Genomic DNA, 18,765 nt, shown 5'->3' with positions numbered 1-18,765 from the left:
TGAGGGCGCTGCATTTTTATAATTGCTGGATCATGTTTATAGGACATCAAACATCCAGGTTAGGCTGTGTTGCCTATCTGAATCGATCTGTTGGTGAGGTCCATCTCAATCTGGAGCTAATGTATGTCTAGTGCCTCTTAGTTTGTGTTTAAAGGGTGCTAATTGGGTTTATCACGGTCCTACCTTAACTGGTTGTTAGTTTTACTTCTTTCAAACTCTTAAAGAGATTTCCTAGACAACATACAATTATCATGTTGTATAGTTTTTGCTCAATTAACCCTGTATTATATATATGCAATTTATGTTGATTGTTCAAGTCAACATAGTTCAGCTGCATAACTTTGTTATATATCATAAAAAACTATCTACATAATAAATATTCATAGGGTTCTTTTTCGCCCTTTCCGGGCCGGGCCTGACATAAACCTTCAAATTAAAAAGATAAAAGAGAGTAAAAAAATAAAAAAATAAAGGGGGACTGGAAAAAAAAATAGTTGATGGAGAAAACCAAACAGGGCCTTATATAGACGGTCAATATAAAAGTAATCTGAGCAGCTAGGTTTTCTGATAAAAAGAGAGCGAGGGAGAGAGGTCAAGAGCTTAAATTGAGGCGCTTAATAACTTCTCCCTCTCTCTCTTTTTGGCTTGTTCAACCTCCTTCCACTCCATAATGAGCAACGCAAAGGACAACTTCAGTGTTGCCGATCTCAGTGCTGGTAAAACCCCTTACCCCTTTATGTGACTGTATATACTATTTGATATTTGTCTCTCTTTAATCAGCCCCCAGTTGTTTGTTCTTTCTTGTTTAATATCTCTAAGTAAAATCTCTTGTGTAGCTTTGAATGCGGGGGACCGAGCAGACCTTGTCAATGTACTCAAAGTGAGTCTTTTTAATATGTTTTATGTGTTAGTTGTGTTGTAAGTTAATAATGAATTTTTGGCTGACGTTGTGGTGGTTTTTATTTGAAGAATAAACTTCAGGATCTTACTGGGAAACACTCAGATGTGCTTGAAAATTTGTCGCCCATTGTCAGGAAGCGTGTTGAGGTTCTCAGGGAGATTCAGGCACGTCCAATTGCTCTTCAAAAGTTTTCTTTTATGCCACTTTACTCTATTTATCATATACATTTGTTATCTATATATGATGTCACGACCTAGAACTCAATTGGGAATTAGTTTACTTTGATGGAAAGTATTTCAGTTGCAAATTTGTTGTGTGCCAGTGTCAGAGCCTGATATTTTATACATCTAGGTTATGAACCTGCAACCTATAACAACGTTTAAACCAGACAGTTTCCCTTATATCAAGTGGATTTAACAATTTATACATTTTAAAAATATAGTTTTTCCTATTTTTGTGCATAGTGAATTTTTTATCCTTCATGCACTCTTGATTGTGCCCCTAATTCAAAATCCTTTGTAGTTGAAGAGTTTACTGAAAGAAAAGATCTACACTTGGATTTTATAATGATTTTATAATGCTTATATACTCTTTGACATTTTGTCTGTCATGTGTGATGTGCATGATACAGCTTGGGAATTTGTTTATTTGAACAAGCATCCATGAAACATGTTTTATAAAGTCAAAACACCTGACTAGTTGTGGAGGACTTGAATTTCTTTATTGGATTATTGCTAATCTTTCATTGATTAGTTTTGTTTCTGATGTTATACCAAATGTTTGTTTTTTATTTTCTCTATATAAAAGAAAAAAGTTTGTTTTTGTTCTTTGACTTATAAACTGAAGCACAATTTTGCATTGTATTGTGAAGTGGTAATCCAAGGCTAATGTTTGCTAATACTACTGTTCAGATTAAAGTTAACTCTGTAGTCTTCTCTTAAAATAGGACTATATTACTAAGCTGACTTTCCTCGGAGTATTTAACTGCAATGCAGATTATATGGAACACTTGGATTAGTCATAATGTGTACTTCAGCGTCTCATTAGTTTACTGTGTATTATGTGCATTTGTTTTCAAGTTATGTTTAATTTAAAACTGAATTTGGATACACTTAGTAATGTTATTATTTGTGGAGGCAATCTTCTTGATGCTCAAACATTGAATTTGGATACACTTGCTTTTCTCTGATTTTTATATTTGTGACCAGAAGTGATGTGTTCTTCCTCTTTCTTAATTGTGCAGACTCAACATGATGACTTGGAGGCAAAATTTTTTGAAGAGAGAGCTGCACTTGAAGCCAAATACCAGAAGTTTTATCAACCATTATACACAAAGGTTTGTGCCACAGGATATACATTTAACACTAGTACAACATATGCGTTGTTTCTGTGGTATGGTGATGTATAATCAATGTTGTTAAAATACACATTTGCAGAGATTTGAAATTGTGAATGGGGTTATTGAAGTTGAAGGAGCAACAACCGAGGCTGCAGTAGCAGACCAGCAAGTGGATAAAGATGCAGTGGGTATGTTAACTAACTATCACTTTTGAGTATTTTGATTCTTTGGTATGGTCAATATTAATCCAATTGGCTTTTAATAGAGAAAGGTGTCCCTGATTTTTGGCTCACGGCTATGAAAAATAACGAAGTGCTATCTGAGGAGGTAATTGTTGTTAGGTGCTTTACTGTAGTTACTACAACAGTTTCATTAATTGTCAGTCCACTCATGTCAATATGGTCTGTTTGTAAATGCAGATTACCGAGCGAGACGAAGAAGCTCTCAAATTCCTCAGGGATATAAAGTGGTCCAAGATTGATGATCCAAAGGGTTTCAAGCTTGAATTCTTCTTCGAGACTAATCCTTACTTCAAACACACTTTGCTGACTAAAACCTATCACATGATTGATGAAGATGAACCAATTCTTGAGAAGGCAATAGGGTATGTCTCTACATTATTATCTGCAACCAACGTTTTTGATTGATTTGGCATAATTACTTTCTCCCAATGGTTTCTCATGTTCTCTCCTCAATCTATAGGACTGAGATAGAATGGTATCCTGGAAAATGCTTGACACAAAAGATTCTAAAAAAGAAGCCAAAGAAGGGGTCAAAGAATGCCAAGCCTATCACTAAAACAGAACAGTGTGAAAGTTTCTTCAACTTCTTTAGTCCACCTCAAGTGCCGGAGGACGAAGAGGATATTGATGAAGATGCTGTAAGTACTGCCATATCCTTTGTTCCATATCTCTTTTGGAGTTCCAATTTATCTGTAACAACATCCTTATACTTATTGACAGGCTGAAGAACTTCAGAATTTGATGGAACAAGATTATGATGTTGGGTAAGTCTATCTGACGGCAATCTACACAAACACATATTATGACTGAAAGAAAATGGTGCTGATGATCTTTTTTTTTGCTCCTGATTGTTTATGCAGGTCAACAATTCGAGATAAAATCATTCCACATGCAGTTTCATGGTTCACTGGGGAAGCTGCTGAGGATGATGATTATGCCGACTTGGAAGATGATGAGGATGAAGATGATGATGACGAGAATGAGGAGGATGAAGAAGATGAGGATGAAGAAGATGATGAGTACGAAGAGGACGAAGAAGATACCAAGACCAAGAAGAAGGTACTTAGTTTCACTTTTCCCACTTCATTTTTTAGCAACTAAATTATCTTTTGGAGATGAAATGATTAGGAAAGCTAACACCTTTTCTCCGTTGTTTAAAATGTCACTGCAGTCGGCTGCTGCCCGCAAGGTATGATCTATGATCTCATCTTTGTTTCTTAATTTCATTCAAGATTCTGTCTGCATACCTTGATAGGGACTTAATTGTTGATATTCATTCCATCACAGAAGAGCGGAAGAGCTCCTGTAGGAGATGGTCAGTCTGGTGAGAGGCCACCAGAGTGCAAGCAACAGTAGCTTCTTATTGAAGAGTGGTTGGATATGATAGTGTCTTGAAAAGTTGGATGAGATAGTGAGAAGTTTGTGCAATTTGGATGGTTGGCTTGTTATATATGATGGAGTTATGCTTAGAACAGTCTGTTAGAATCATTTTTCTTTCAATATCGTCTTTTATTCGCTCCCAGTCATTTTTGGTCTTTTTATTCCTTCAATTTTCGAGGGAGATAGAATGTGATGAGATTAGCGAGACCTATTTTGTGATTTGTTCTTGGATTTGGATAATTCAAATTTTTCATGAGGTTTTATTTGACGAGTCAATTGATGGTCTGTACAATTTTCTTGTTTTTGGCTGAGATGAAATTCTAATTACACTAGTTCAGAAACAACGTTAAAATTTTCAGTAGAAGCTGATATGACATTTTTACAAGTGATACAATAACGGAGGATTACTGAAGGATCCTTGTTGTCAGGCTTAGCATGCACTACCCTAAATTTGCCAATGCCTCAAATATAAAGAACTTCAGACCTATTGGGCTATGCAACACCATGTATAAAATAATTACAACAATCATTGTCAATAGAATCAAGCCCTTATTAGACAAAATTATTAGTCCTAATCAAGCGAGCTTCCTAAAGAATAGGAGGGCGGCGGATAAAGCAATTATTGTTTAGGAAGTTATTAGTCATTTTAAAAAGATGTAAGGGTAGGAATGCCAACATGATCCTTAAAATTGATTTAGAAAAAGCATTTGATCGACTGAAGTGGTCATTCATTAGAGATACTCTTATATTTTTTTAACTTTCCTGACAATAAGCTTATTTTATCTTGCATAAGCACTAGATCCATCTCAATTTTAATCAATGGTTCGAGCACCGATATTTTTAGCCGCTCACGAGAAATAAGACAAGGGGATCCTAGGTCCCCTTATATCTTTATTCTATGCATGGAAAGACTCTCTAGAAGCATCGATCGGCAAGTATCCCGTGCTAATTGGTTTCCAATAAAAATTGGTCGAAGTGGACCAAAACTATCACACCTCTTCTTCGCAGACGACCTCACACTTAGGGCAAGAGCAAATACCAAGAATTGTCATACTATTTTGAATACTCCTGTGGACTTCAATCAATCTTCTGGACAAAACATCAATTTTGCCAAGTCCAAAGTAATCTTCAGCTCCAACGTTAAGTCAGATGTTATCTCTAATCTCTCATCAATTTTATCAATCCAACACAGTGATAACTTTGGGAAATATCTTGGTTTTCCCATCTTTCTCAAAAGACCTACTCATAGTGATTTTCAATTCATAATAGACAACTTGAACTTTAAACTTGCTGGTTGGAAGACGAAATTTTTGAATATCGTTGGTCGCACAACTCTTGCTAAAGCTTCCCTATGTAGCATACCGAATCATGTAATGCAATACATTAGCCTTCCTCGTAAAATAACCAACCAAATCAATAGGCTTTAGAGAAACTTTGTTTGGGATACTACCAACACCAAAAAGAAACTTCATCTTATGAGTTGGGATACCATTACAAAACCTAAAGACAAAGGAGGGCTTGGCATGCATAAGGCAGAAGTAAAAAATAGTGCCATGCATGCTAGCCTGGCATGGAGGCTTAACAAGAATCCTTAAATTCCATGGGCTAATGTCCTTATCTCCAAATATTACACTCCTGATGCCCTAGAGCTAATTCATCATCCACCTGGAAGTGTATTCTTAATGGATGGAAAACTTGTAACAAATCTACCTCATGGGTCATCAACAATGGTTGTTCAGTTAACTTTTGGCATGATATTTGGATACCTTGCCATAGTAACATTAGAAGTTGTATCCAAGGTCCTCTAAATCGAGACGAGGAAAATATAAAGATCATAGACCTTTTCATCAATGGAGTTTGGGATTTTTTCTATACAAAATACTTGTGTCCCCAACACGAGCTCCATTGATGATAAAATCGTGTGGCATCTAACTTCGGATGGTCCATTCACAACAAAATATGCCTACACATTTTTGGACTCCAACGAGAATAGCTCTGTTCACAACAGTAACAAAAACTACAATTGGATTTGGAAAATTAAGGCTCCAAATAAGATTAAGTTCTTCATTTGGCTCCTCGACCACAACAAATTACCTACTAACCAATATCTTAACCTTATCGGCATGAATATGTCTCCCGTTTGCACATTCTGTGAGACAACAAATGAAACCATCAACCATATTATTTTTTATTGTTGTAATGTAAAGTTATTTTGGAATACAATTATCTAGAAGAGCTCTAATCCCACTCTACTCAACAATATCATCTTTTCTTTTGATGAATGGTGCAACACTTGGAATCTAATTAAGAACAGTCCCTTTAACAACTTCTTATCATGGAAAGAACTAATTCCTTTTTGTTTATGGCATATTTGGTTAACTAGAAATGAAAATCTCTTTAATAAGAAGAAGACACCCATCAATACTCATGATATCATCGCAAAAGCTATCGAATACGCTCTTTTAATTGCTAAAAAAGATGTTGCTACTACGTACTAAGCATACTATAAACCTATAGTGGGAACCTCCATTACTTGGCGATTATAAACTCAATATAGATGGTTCCTCCTTTGGTAATTTCAGTGTAGGGGGTATTGGAGGAGTTATACAAAATAATAGAGGTGATTGGATACTAGACTTCATGAAGGGTATTCCAAATAGTACTAACACTCTGACAGAATTATTAGCTCTTATGCAGAGACTTAGGATTGCAAAGGATAACCACTTGATGCCTTTGGAAATCTGCACAGACTCAATCGAGGTAATAAATTTTATCAACAATGGCCACGAATCTTATAGCTCTATAATTTGTGAATGCAGGTTATTGATGCAACTATTGAGAGATCCGAAACTCTCGCATACCTATAGAGAGCAGAACAAGGTAGCCGACCTCTTAGCCAAGGAAGGGGCCAAGAAGCGATTATTTGAGCGCACAATGATTTTGCAAATTCCTCCGATGTTCGCAAAAGAGGCAGTTTGGGCAGATATACTAGGAACTACTTATCCAAGGGTAATTTCGACTCATAATAGTAATTTGATGGCAACCAATGCTACAATATATACAGGGAATAATACTATCCCTTTATTTTGTAATGATACTTAAGCTTACTTGCTAATAATATTATCCAGTTAACCAAAAAAAAAAACTTGGTACATACCTTAAAAAGCTTTTATTAGGATACCTGACAAATTAATAAATAATATTTTTTTCCCGGTCCCGACTTGGGTAAATGGAAAAAATCATCTATTTTGATAAGATGATAAAATAATGTATTTTTAGAAGATTCTTGTATAAATATACGGTCCCGTTAATATTATAAATTAATAATTCTTTAAATTACAGAAATGTCTAAGTCAATTTTAGTTAAATATGATTCTAATGTTTATTTTTTGTAAAAATTTAAATATAGTTGAAGATCATCTCTAACATTTCCTATTGCATCCAAATGTTTGATGTTGTCTTCTCGAAATACACCAAAAAATTGTGAAGAGTTCTATACGTGATAAGTGACTTCTTACTTCTTTCTGTGTAACTGGCCAAAAGTATTGTATCGTCTTCAATCTTATCATCAACATTATTTTTTCTGATGATATCTACAATTTCTTCTAAGTTCTGGACCTCTGAACGTGTATCATTTTCACTCGGGTATCCTAATAGGGTATTGACATCCATGTTATTCCGGTAAACTAAGATATTTATCATGACATAAAATTTATGAATGTCGTTTTCACAATAGGGTTCATTTAAAATTCTTGAGGCTTCATCCCCCGAATGATGTAATCAAAATTAACCTTCATTGAATCTCGAAAATACTATTTTAAATTGATAAATATTAATTTATTAATTAAATAATACATCTACAAAATAAAAATATTTCATGATTTCAACAATATTAATTTAGAGAGGTTTTATTGTATATTAATAAATTAATCTTATTATATAATTATTTAATACTATGAGCAGAGAAAGCGAGATAAAATAAAGACGGGGTCAACTATTATCAAACGAGTATTCTCTCCGTCTTAAAATAAGCATGTTATAGCAAAATGAAACCATCCCAAAACAATTATTGCTACAAAAAATGTTTCCAATTATACTCTTATATTAAAGAACTATTTTTCATAGTAATTGACATCTTGTTTTTATTGTTTTTCTTTAATGATTGTAAAGAAAGCTAAAATGACATTTATTTTGAGAGGGAAGAAGTACCATATTACAAAAAATGGTAATCATAAGAAATTAGTTGTTATTTGATTGATATATATATTTTTTTTATCAAAAGATTGTGAGAAAGAATGGTGAATTTATAAAGAAGGGAACTCAAGCAGGTCAACAAATACAACTAGTTTTTGTCAAAAGTGTGAAAAACCAGGGCATTTTGTTAGAGACTTTCCTATGCACAAATTAGAGTACAAAGACTACATCAAAATTGGAGGTGACAAAGACAAGCGAAGGGACCAGGTCCTAGATAAGTAAAAAAGAAGAGTAGTTGTTGACTATGTAGTGAATAAAACTCTTGCTATCTGGGGAAACTCATCAAGTGATTCAGAGGGATCTGAATATCTAGAGGATACATCTATCTATGCTTGTTGTAAAGGATGATGAAGAAATTTTTGACTCCCTGTTAGCATTCATGGCTAAATCTAAAGATGAGGATGTTGATGAAGAGGTAACTCTTCTTAATTTTAAACAAAATCTGAATATATACTCCATTAAAAACTGAGAGGTCTACCTATTGTGATTGAGTTAACCACTGAAAAGGATTTTGTGAAAAACAGTCTAGATATTTTTAAAGATGAGAAAGTTGCTTTAGTTACTCAGATATCTAAAATGAAGGAATAAATGACAGTTCTAGAAGCTGAAAATCTAGAACTCAAAGAGATGTTAAAGGAGGTGCCTAAGGGTAGTTCGAAGTGGAAAAGTGAGGCTAGCAATCTGCAACTTGGACTTGCAAATGGTCTTAAGAATGTTGAGGTGAAATTGGCTATGGCTTCAGAGAGAAATATTCAGTTAGAAAGGGACCCGGTCCGTGTTAAAGAAGAACTTAACAAATCCCTAAAATGAACTACTTCCTCCAAAATGCTAGCAAATCTTACTAGTCAAGGACACAATGATGGAAGAGGTTTAGGATGTGTGAAGATATATCCTCCTTACAACTCTCACACTAAATATGTCTCTATTTATGACATATTTTTTGTGTGTTTATTGTGGTCGTAATGGCCATCTTAAGAAAGATTCTGTCACGCCCCGAGCTTACGCCCTGGGCGGGACTGACACTCGAGAACCATTGCTGGCCCCAAGCAAACCCTTTGCCTGGCTTAACCCTTAGCGGAAGACTTACTCATAATAAAAGAAAGTATTGAAATACAATCATAGCTAAACTGTCTCAATAATTAATCCAGAATGTTTTAAAGATCAATATTCAACTGGTCGAAATGGCAACTCAAGTCTCAACATAACTAAAAAAGAAATGCATAGACTCATAAAATAACATCAACTAACTGTCTATGAAGCCTCTAACAACTGAGATCGACGTCGAGACAAGACCCCCGACATCCTAATGAACTAACTGATAAAGCAATAAAAGGGATCCTCTGGAAGGAAGGAGGCTCACTAACAACTTTGAAGCTCAACTAGAATCAACGATGCACTGGATGCTGGTCCTGGTTACCTGTATCTGCATCATAACAACGATGCAGGCCAAATGAAATCAGTACATTAAATGTATGAGGATGCAAGAGGAATTCTAAAATAAGACATAAGCTTGAAAGGAACTGAAAGAACATACCTGGGCTCAACTTAACTCATTTCAATATAAAGCAATAATATAAATACAATATAAAGAAAAGCTCTTAAAACATGGACGAAAACTCTGTGTATTTAGAAATACAATAGTAACTCAATTTGTATGCAAGGATACAATATAAACTCTATGTGTATGTAAAAATACCATTAACTCTGTGTATATAAGAATACAAAATACTTCTGTGGGAGTTTCCCCAACCAACAACCATCACTTAAGAGCTATGTGATGATACAACATTTTGCTTCACGCTTCCAGTGCCGTCCTATACCTTGCCAAGGGTATAGAACCTAGCTCACTAAGTGGATCCATTAGTCTATGCAAAAAATCACTAAGGAATCTTCTAAAAAGTATGACCCCTTTTCTACCCATGATGGCTACATGGTATATGGGGGCTATGAATTGTCTGAACTCTCCCCCATATCGGTGCTCAATACTACTCCCAAAATATTACTAGCTCATATGTTTAAAACATAACTTCTTTCTGTGGTTTGAGATTATTTCTCAAAACTAGCCCAAAGGCTCTCTAGGAAATCAGTGTTTCCTTTCTTGCTTAATTGTGAAAGCATTTACTCTTTACTGAAAAACTAGCTCAAAGGCTCTGTTGGATATCAGTGTTTCCTTTCTGGTTTAAATGTGCAAACATTTACTCTTTGGGAATACATAGTCCCCATATACTCTTTTGAAGAAATGAACTTCACTCTTTACTCTTTACTCAACTTGAAACTCAAGTCTCAAAACAAGTTTAAAGCATTTATAAAAGACTTTTGAAAAGACTCTAGGAACTCTCTAGGCTTGGCTCTTAACTTTCCTTGAATTTGAATTTATGAATTAAAGGTTATGATTCATGTTTATGGATGATATCATGTTGTTTAGACGTACCTTAGAGTGTATAAATCAACTAGAAAACATAGGTACGTTTCAAGGAAACTCAAACGGAAAGAATTGGGAAAAGGTAGAAGATCTGGCAACCCTAGCATACTGAGTGGTGCCGGGCGGCAGACACAAAACTGCAGAGTCTGGGTTGGGGCGCACTAGCTGGCCTGGAGCCCTAGAGCCCAAACTACAGACCCCAAAGTGGGGCGCTCTGGCTGGCACAACGCCCCAAGCCCCTGCCTAGAAAACTCTAATTTTTCTTGCTCATTTTTCAACTTGAAACCCTCTAGATTCAATTAGTTTCTTCCCCAAACGCTTAGATTCGAATACACAACCAAAGTATGCAAGAATCTACTCAAAACGACATCAAATTTCATGAACTTAACTCAAGAACTTATTAACAACTTCAACAATCAAGAACCCAATAAATTTTCAACAAAATCCATCAAGAACTCAATTTCTATATTTTCAAGAACATAATTTCACTGAATTAATCATGATTGGTGCGTGGGTGAACGAATCGAATGCTATGTGATCTCACATACCTCGTAGGGATTAACCCTTGGCGAAATCCACAAGCTTAACTTCAAGAACGCGATGAATCCTTGCTTCTTCTCCTCTTTTCTCTTCTTTTCTCTCCTCTCAAAACCCTAACTTAATCTTATGAAGCGTAAACTGAACCAATTCAGTTTAAACGCCAACTAAATTACCAAAAACGAATTTAATTAATTGAGTTGTGAAAAGACCATAATACCCACCTAAAATCCGATTTTGACTTTCCTTATCTAGACAACCCGACTTCAAATGAGCATATCTCTATCATACAAACTCAAAAATGAGCAAACTCGGTGGCGTTGGAAAGATAATTCATAGATCTTTCCTACGGTATCATGTAGCCCACCTAACTCATCATGTCATTTGAAGTTGACTCAAACTCATGCTTAGCTTACCTTTGTTAAACTTTCCAAATTTGATTATTTCCAAAAACGGTTTCTTTCTAATTCTAGTTCTTTGGAAAAGCGAGGTGTTACAATTTCTCCCCCTTGGAACATTCGTCCTCAAATGATATTACTCTTAGTAGTCTAAGGCGTAACATCTAACATCTAGCTCAAATACCTAACAAGCAAAATGTGAATACAACATGCCAACTTAAAATAAAGGCCAAGAAAAGGATTAGTACCTTAATTTGGAACTTCTCGGGATTCAAAGAGATGTGGGTATCTCTTCTTCATATCCTCCTTAGCTTTTCAAGTGGCTTCCTCAACAAACTGATTTCTCCATAGAACTTTGATTGATGCTACTTCTTTAGTACTTAACTTGCAAACTTAGAGATCAAGAATATGAATATGAATCTCCTCATAATATAAGCTATCCTTGATACCAATATCTTCAGTAGGTATGATAAGTGAAGGATCAGCCATACACTTTTTTAACATAGACATGTGAAATACCGAATGAACTGCTGCTAATTCTTGTGGTAGCTCTAACTCATAAGCTACACTGCCAATCCTCTTGGATATTCTGTAAGGACCAATATACCGGGGACTAAGCTTCCCCTTCTTACCAAATCTCATAACACCCTTCATGGGTGAAACCTTCAAGTATACCCAATCATCTACTTCAAACTCTAGGTTTCTTCTCCTAACATCAATGTAGGATTTCTGACGTCTCTGCGTTGTTTTCAACCTCTCTTGAATAACCTTCACTTTCTCTATAGCTTCATGAACCAAATCTGGTCCTATCAACCCAGCTTCACCAACCTCAAACCATCCAATAGGAAATTTGCATCTTCTCCCATAAAAGCCTCATACAGAGCCATTTGGATGCTAGAGTGGTAACTATTGTTATAACCAAACTCAATGAGAGGTAGGTGATCATCCCAATTACCTTTGAAATCAATCACACAAGCCCTCAACATATCTTCTAAAGTCTGAATAGTGCGCTCTGCTTGACCAACTGTCTGAGGATGAAAATCAATACTCAAGTTCACCTTTGAACCCATACCTTTCTGGATTGACTTCCAAAATTGTGAAGTAAATTAGGCACCTCTATCTGAAATAATTGACACTTGAACTCCATGTAGTCTGACTACCTCTTGAATATACAACTTAGCATAATCTTTTGCTGAATGGGTAGTCTTTACTGACAAAAAATGGGTTGATTTAATTTGGTCATGCGATCTACAATCACCCAAATCGAATCATGCTGCCTGCGACACCATGATAAACCTATAATAAAATCCATATTGATCATCTCCAACTTCCATTCCGGAAGTTCTATATTCTGAGCCATACCACTGGGCCTTTGGTTTTCTCTTTAATTTGTTAACAATTCGGGCATTTAGCAACGAACTGAGTAATACCTTTCTTCATACTATTCCACCATTATACTTTTCTCAAATCACGATACATCTTTGTGGAACCCGGATGGATAGAATATCTAGAGCTATAAGCTTCCTTCATGATCCTCTCTTGGAGTTCATCCACCCTTGGTACACACAACCTGCCTTGATACCTCAATACACCATCTCCCCCTTGTTCAAAAGCCATTACCTTCTGCTTATGAACATTTGCCTTCAATTCAAGCAAAATAGGATCTTGGTCTTGTTTCTCTTTCACTTCTGACACTAATGATGACTCAACCCCATCCATCACCACTACTCCTCCTTCAATGGAATCTATTATTCGGACTCCTAATCGTGAAAGTTTATGTACATCTGTTGCTAACTCTTTCTTTTCTTCCTCAAAATGGGCGGTACTACCCATAGATAACCTGTTCAAGGCATCAACAACCATATTAGCCTTACCTGGGCGATAGAGAATACTTATATCATAATCCTTGAATAACTCTAACCACCTCCTATGTTTGAGATTAAGCTTTTTTTTGACTAAACACATATTGAAGACTCTTGTGATCGGTGAACACATCCACATGAACACCATAAACATAGTGACACCATATTTTCAAAGCAAATACTACGGTAGCCAACCCATATCATGGGTTGGGTAGTTTTTCTCGTGAACCTTAAGCTTTCTGGAGGCATAAGCTATAACTTTGCCATTTTGCATTAACACACAACCCAATCCAACTCTGGACGCATCACAATATACAACGAAGCCTTTCGTACCCTCTGGTAAGGTCAATACTGGGCAGTAGTCAACTGCTTTTGCAATTCCTGAAAGCTCTTCTCACACACTTTATACCATTGGAACTTAACTATTTTCTGAGTCAACTTAGTCAAAGGAGATGAAATAGATGAAAATCCCTCGACGAACCTTCTATAATATCTAGCCAACCCAAGAAACTCCCAATATCAGTTAGAGATGTGGGTCTAGGCCATTTCTGCACTACCTCTATTTTTTGAGTATCAACTCTAATTCCATCACCGAAAACAATGTGGCCTAAGAATGCCACAGACTCAAGCCAAAACTCACACTTAGAGAATTTAGCATACAACTCTATATCCTTTAGAGTTTGGAGAACTACTCTGAGATGACTAGCATGATCTTCATCATTCCTCGAATAGATTAGTATGTCATCGATGATTACAATAACAAACATATCTAAATAAGGCTTAAATACTCTTTTCATAAGGTCCATGAATGCTGCATGAGCATTGGTAAAACCAAAGGACATAACTAGGAATTTATAATGACCATAACGGGTCCTAAAAGTTGTCTTTGGAATATCACATTCCCTTACTCTCAACTAATGGTAGCTTGATCTGAGATCTATTTTTGAAAAAAAAGTAGCACCCTGAAGTTGATCGAAGAGATCATCAATTCTCGGAAGAGGATACTTATTTTTGATAGTAACCTTGTTTAACTGACAGTAATCTATACACATTCTAAGAGAACCATCTTTCTTCCTCACAAATAAGACCGTAGTGGCCCAAGGTGAGACACTTGGTCAAATAAAACCTTTCTTTAGGAGATCTTTCAACTGCTCTTTCAACTCTACTGGTGCCATTCTATATGGCGGAATGGATATAGGATGAGTATCGGGAAGAATATCTATACCAAAGTCTATTTCACTCTTAGGATGGACTCTAGGAAGATCATCTGGAAAGACTTCTGGAAACTCTTTTACTACTAGAACTGATTGAATATGAGGTATCTCAACACTAGAGCCATTAACTCAGACTAAGTGATAGACACACCCCTTGGAAACTAACTTTCTAACCTTAAGGTACGAAATAAAATGACCCCTAGGCATTGCTGAACTAATCTTCGACTCTATAACTGGCTCATTAAGAAACTGGAACTTGACTACTTGAGTCCTACAATCAAATAAGACATAACATGCATGAAACCACTCCATACCTAGAATGACATCAAAAGCTACCATGTCTAACTCAACTAAATTAGACATGGTGCTCTTGTGATTGACAGAATCGGTACAATCATGATAGACTCTCTCTGCTAAAATAGACTTACCACCAAGTGTGGAAACTCTGAAGGGCTTAAGAATTTGCTAAGGAAGAACATCAAAATTCATTGCAAAATATGGAGTCACAAATATAGACTCGCTCCTGGATCTAGCAAAGCATAAACATCAAAATTAAAGATTTGGATCATACCAGTGACAACATCTAGCGAATCCTCTTACTCTTGGCGACTAGTGATAGAATAAAGACGGTTTCCTCCTCTGCCTGCCCTTGAAGTAGCTCCTCTAGATGCAGCTCTGTCTGGTGGAGCAACTGAAGAAGACTGAGCTCTATTGCCCCCATTATCATGCCTATTCTTAGGACACTCTCTCATAAAATGACTGTTCTGATGACACTTGAAGCAACTAGTGGAGCCATCACGACAGTCCCCTGAGTGGCTCCTACCGCACTTAGCACATGCAGGAGTCTTAGTACCGCCTTGTGTCATACTACCTTGAGAATGTGTAGGTCTAGCTCTAAAATTCTGGGAATTCTGAGTTTGGAACTCACCTATGTTTCTTGGTGCAGGTGCACTAGAAGATGACGGAGCAGGCCTCTTTTGTTTCTGTTGGAAGGAAGACCGGTTCACATTGCTCTTTTGCTGCCTGGAATCGTTCCCTAATGTATTAGCCCTCTTATTCTTAAAATCTTCTCTATTTGTCAGCTTGTCCTCGTCAACCTTATTACGCCCTAGAAACTAGTAAGTTGAACTAGAGAGTTCTAGAGCTTTTTGTAAGAGTGTTAGAATTTGATGAGAGGGTTTAAGTCATAAAAATGATTCACGAACTTAGTGTGAAGGTTTTAGGGCTAGAACGTCAAGGTACGACCCTCCAAGGACAACAAGGGGTCCTTGAGGAGGACCCTTAAAACAGCCCAAAAGCTGTCAATTTGCAGCCACCCACGATTGCCATCTACTGGTCGTAGATGGACCCATGCCTCGTGGGTTGGGGTCGTGGGTCAAGTCCTGCACAAGCCTGCAAGTTTAGGTTGCAGTCCTCCCCCTATGGAGGTGTAGCACGGATAGTAGACCCATCCACGGTCCGTGGATGGGTGATTCGTGAATCATAGCAGATTTTCAAGTTTTATTTTTAAGTTAGGGGTTTGGGAATTAATTAGTAATTAGTTATGCGTTAAGGGAGGTTGGTTAGTTATTAAACCACATATATATACCTAATAGACCCCTAAACTAAATCAATTAACTCATTCTTTAAAGAACCCAAATTACCTCCAAGAAATTCTCTTTCTAGAAGAAGAAGAAGAAGAAGAAGAAGAAGAAGGAAGGGCAGATTTTCCTCCATTGATGAAAGCTTGATTAGGGATTTGAATTAAGATATGTTAGCTTAATCATCTATGGGTTCTTCCACCCATAGATCCCCATAGGTTTTCCCCTAATTGTGAAGTAAAAAACCCAATTATGATTTCCTTCTACATTGTGGGTAGGATTTAGGTATGATTCCAATCTAGTGGATACTACCTAATTATGGTTGTATTAGCATTGAATTATGATATTATGATGATTTTATGTGATTTCTATGGTAAATGCTAGTCTAATTGATGAATGTGATATTATCTGGGTTTATGCCATGAAAGGTGAAATTGAAGGTTCATAGGTGATCTTCTTAAATGAATGTCATGTGTAGTAATTGTTCAAGGTTAGGAACATATAATCATGAATTGAACTGGACTTTATTGAATATGAAGGATCATGACTTGTAAAGATGAAATTGAACCTTTATGATCAATTATGACTAGAATCACCTACTAAAGAAGAATGTGATTAAAATACCTTGAAATCTAAGTATAATGATGAGATTAAGAAAGAAAGCTTGAGAGTAAGGCTTTTGATCATAATAGTTAGGGCTTTGAGAGTAAAACTAATATGATGTGATTTTGTTGTGTATTGTTGAAGGTCTATTCTCACTTACACACTTAAGCATAAATATGCTAGGAGATCCAAGGTTCTCTCACATAGAATGATTTTAGGTTGGCTTAATAACCTAAAATGAATCAAAGCTTGTTAGTATAAAATAGCTTGAAGTTGTGACATATGTTCCCTTCATGTATAACTTGGTTTGGTAGGATAAGACCAAGATTGATAGCTTAGGATTAAGGAATCATACTAACCTAAGGATAGCTTAGGATTGACAATCTATACTCTCCTAAGGGATAGATTGACTTGGCATTGTAAGATGTATTTCATGGTAGCTTGATTTAGGAATAGTCATGATAGCCTAGGATTGAGAATTTATACTCTCCTAAGGGTACTTGGACTAGCATTATTAGGATGCCTTCATGGTAGCATGACTTGGTTTGGACAAGACCATTTCATGGTAGATTTAGGATTGAGGACTTATTGTAACGACCCGAAAATAGAATAAGTGAAACTAGAGCCTAACTTGTGTGTATGTGAGGTTTGAGGGTATTTGAAAATGTCGCGAGCTTTGGTTGAGGGGTTTAGGGGTTAAATATCAAGGTAAGACTCCCCAAGGACAACCCTAGGGGTCCTTGAGGAGGACCCTAAGCCTAACCCCCAAGGATCCTAACTTGTGTGTATGGTGGTCTTCATCCTTGACTTATTATCTTTCAAGGAGCCAATTTCAAAAGTAATTTCAAATCTTCAAAGTTTCCCCAAAAACCCTAGTTTTCAATCTATGCATGGGTTCGATTCAAAACAATTTCTAAAGGCTTTGTTGCATTGAATTGTGAATGAATTGTGGATTTAAAGATGAATTAAGATGATTTCTTCCTAGAACCCATGTTTTTCCCCAAATTCCTAAGTTGTGATTTGAGATTGGGATTTGATTGATTATGATGGAATGTGAATTGTTTATGTTTGTATGGATATAGAATGTTGTAATTATGCTATTACCCTTGCCTAATTGTATTGGCCCACTTGAAAGGTGGAGGTGTTTAATTACTATGTATAGTGTGATCATGGCCTTGAAAGGGAAAGTATGAATGTTTAATGGGTGATTATAATAAGAAGGATATGCATGTGATTCCAATGATAGAATGATGATCATGTATAAAATGTAAATGTGTTATTATTGAAAGGCTATTTCTCTATTAACACTCATGAATGTTGATGATGGAATGTGAAGGGCTCTATAATGTATGTTGTGTATCTTGAATTGGTAGGCTTGTGCATCCTATTCTTGTATATATGAAAGTAATGTGATTATTGTATATTGAATTAGTAGGCTAAGGCATCCTTTTCTTGTATTGGTGAAAGTGATCTTGAATGAAGTATCATGAGTTTGTAGGCTTAAGTATCCTCCTCTTGTATAATGATTGTATCTTGACTTATTGTCTTAATGTCTTGAATTGGTAGACCTAATATTGGTAGCCTTTCATGAATGAATGAATGATGAAGTATTCTAGGCTAAACCTTGGATTGGTAGACCTAATGTTGGTGGCCTTTCATAAGGAGTCTAAGAACTAATGTGATGTTAAATCTTGGATAGGTAGACCTAATGGTGCTGGCTCTTCCTTGTGTGAATGTTAAACCTTCAAATGGTAAACCTAATAGTGGTGGCCCTTTCTTATGTGAAATGATGAACCTAGAAATAGTAGACCTAACGGTGGTGGATCTTTCTAGGAAGGTCAATGAGCTATCCTTAAATGTACCTTGACCTAATGGTGGTGACCTTTCATGTGTATGTGTATTACGGCCAAATCGCACATGCAAGTGCACATGGTCGTTCAAGTATTAAAGTGGCTCTTTTTAAGAGCCGAGTATCGTACCCACATGGACTTACGCTTACAATTACTTAACTTCTCTAACTTTCAGCTAAACAC

General features: G+C 36.2%; 1 protein-coding gene across 1 annotated transcript; it reads left to right on the top strand.

Moving 5' to 3' along the window:
• The first annotated feature begins 562 nt into the window (after nucleotides 1–562).
• Nucleotides 563–4,130, top strand: LOC125866780 (nucleosome assembly protein 1;2). Its single transcript, XM_049547132.1, has 12 exons — nucleotides 563–716; nucleotides 837–880; nucleotides 970–1,065; nucleotides 2,145–2,237; nucleotides 2,338–2,428; nucleotides 2,506–2,567; nucleotides 2,660–2,844; nucleotides 2,943–3,120; nucleotides 3,203–3,246; nucleotides 3,343–3,541; nucleotides 3,654–3,671; nucleotides 3,770–4,130. Exons 1-12 carry the CDS (start codon nucleotides 671–673, stop codon nucleotides 3,836–3,838), a joined length of 1,125 nt encoding a protein of 374 aa, XP_049403089.1. The 5' UTR covers nucleotides 563–670; the 3' UTR covers nucleotides 3,839–4,130.
• The last annotated feature ends 14,635 nt before the right edge of the window (nucleotides 4,131–18,765 follow it).

Source organism: Solanum stenotomum, chromosome 6, assembly GCF_019186545.1.
Source record: "Solanum stenotomum isolate F172 chromosome 6, ASM1918654v1, whole genome shotgun sequence".
NCBI classification, from domain to species: Eukaryota; Viridiplantae; Streptophyta; class Magnoliopsida; order Solanales; family Solanaceae; genus Solanum; species Solanum stenotomum.
Note: the sequence above shows the minus strand (reverse complement) of the source record. Positions and strands in the feature narration are given on the sequence as shown.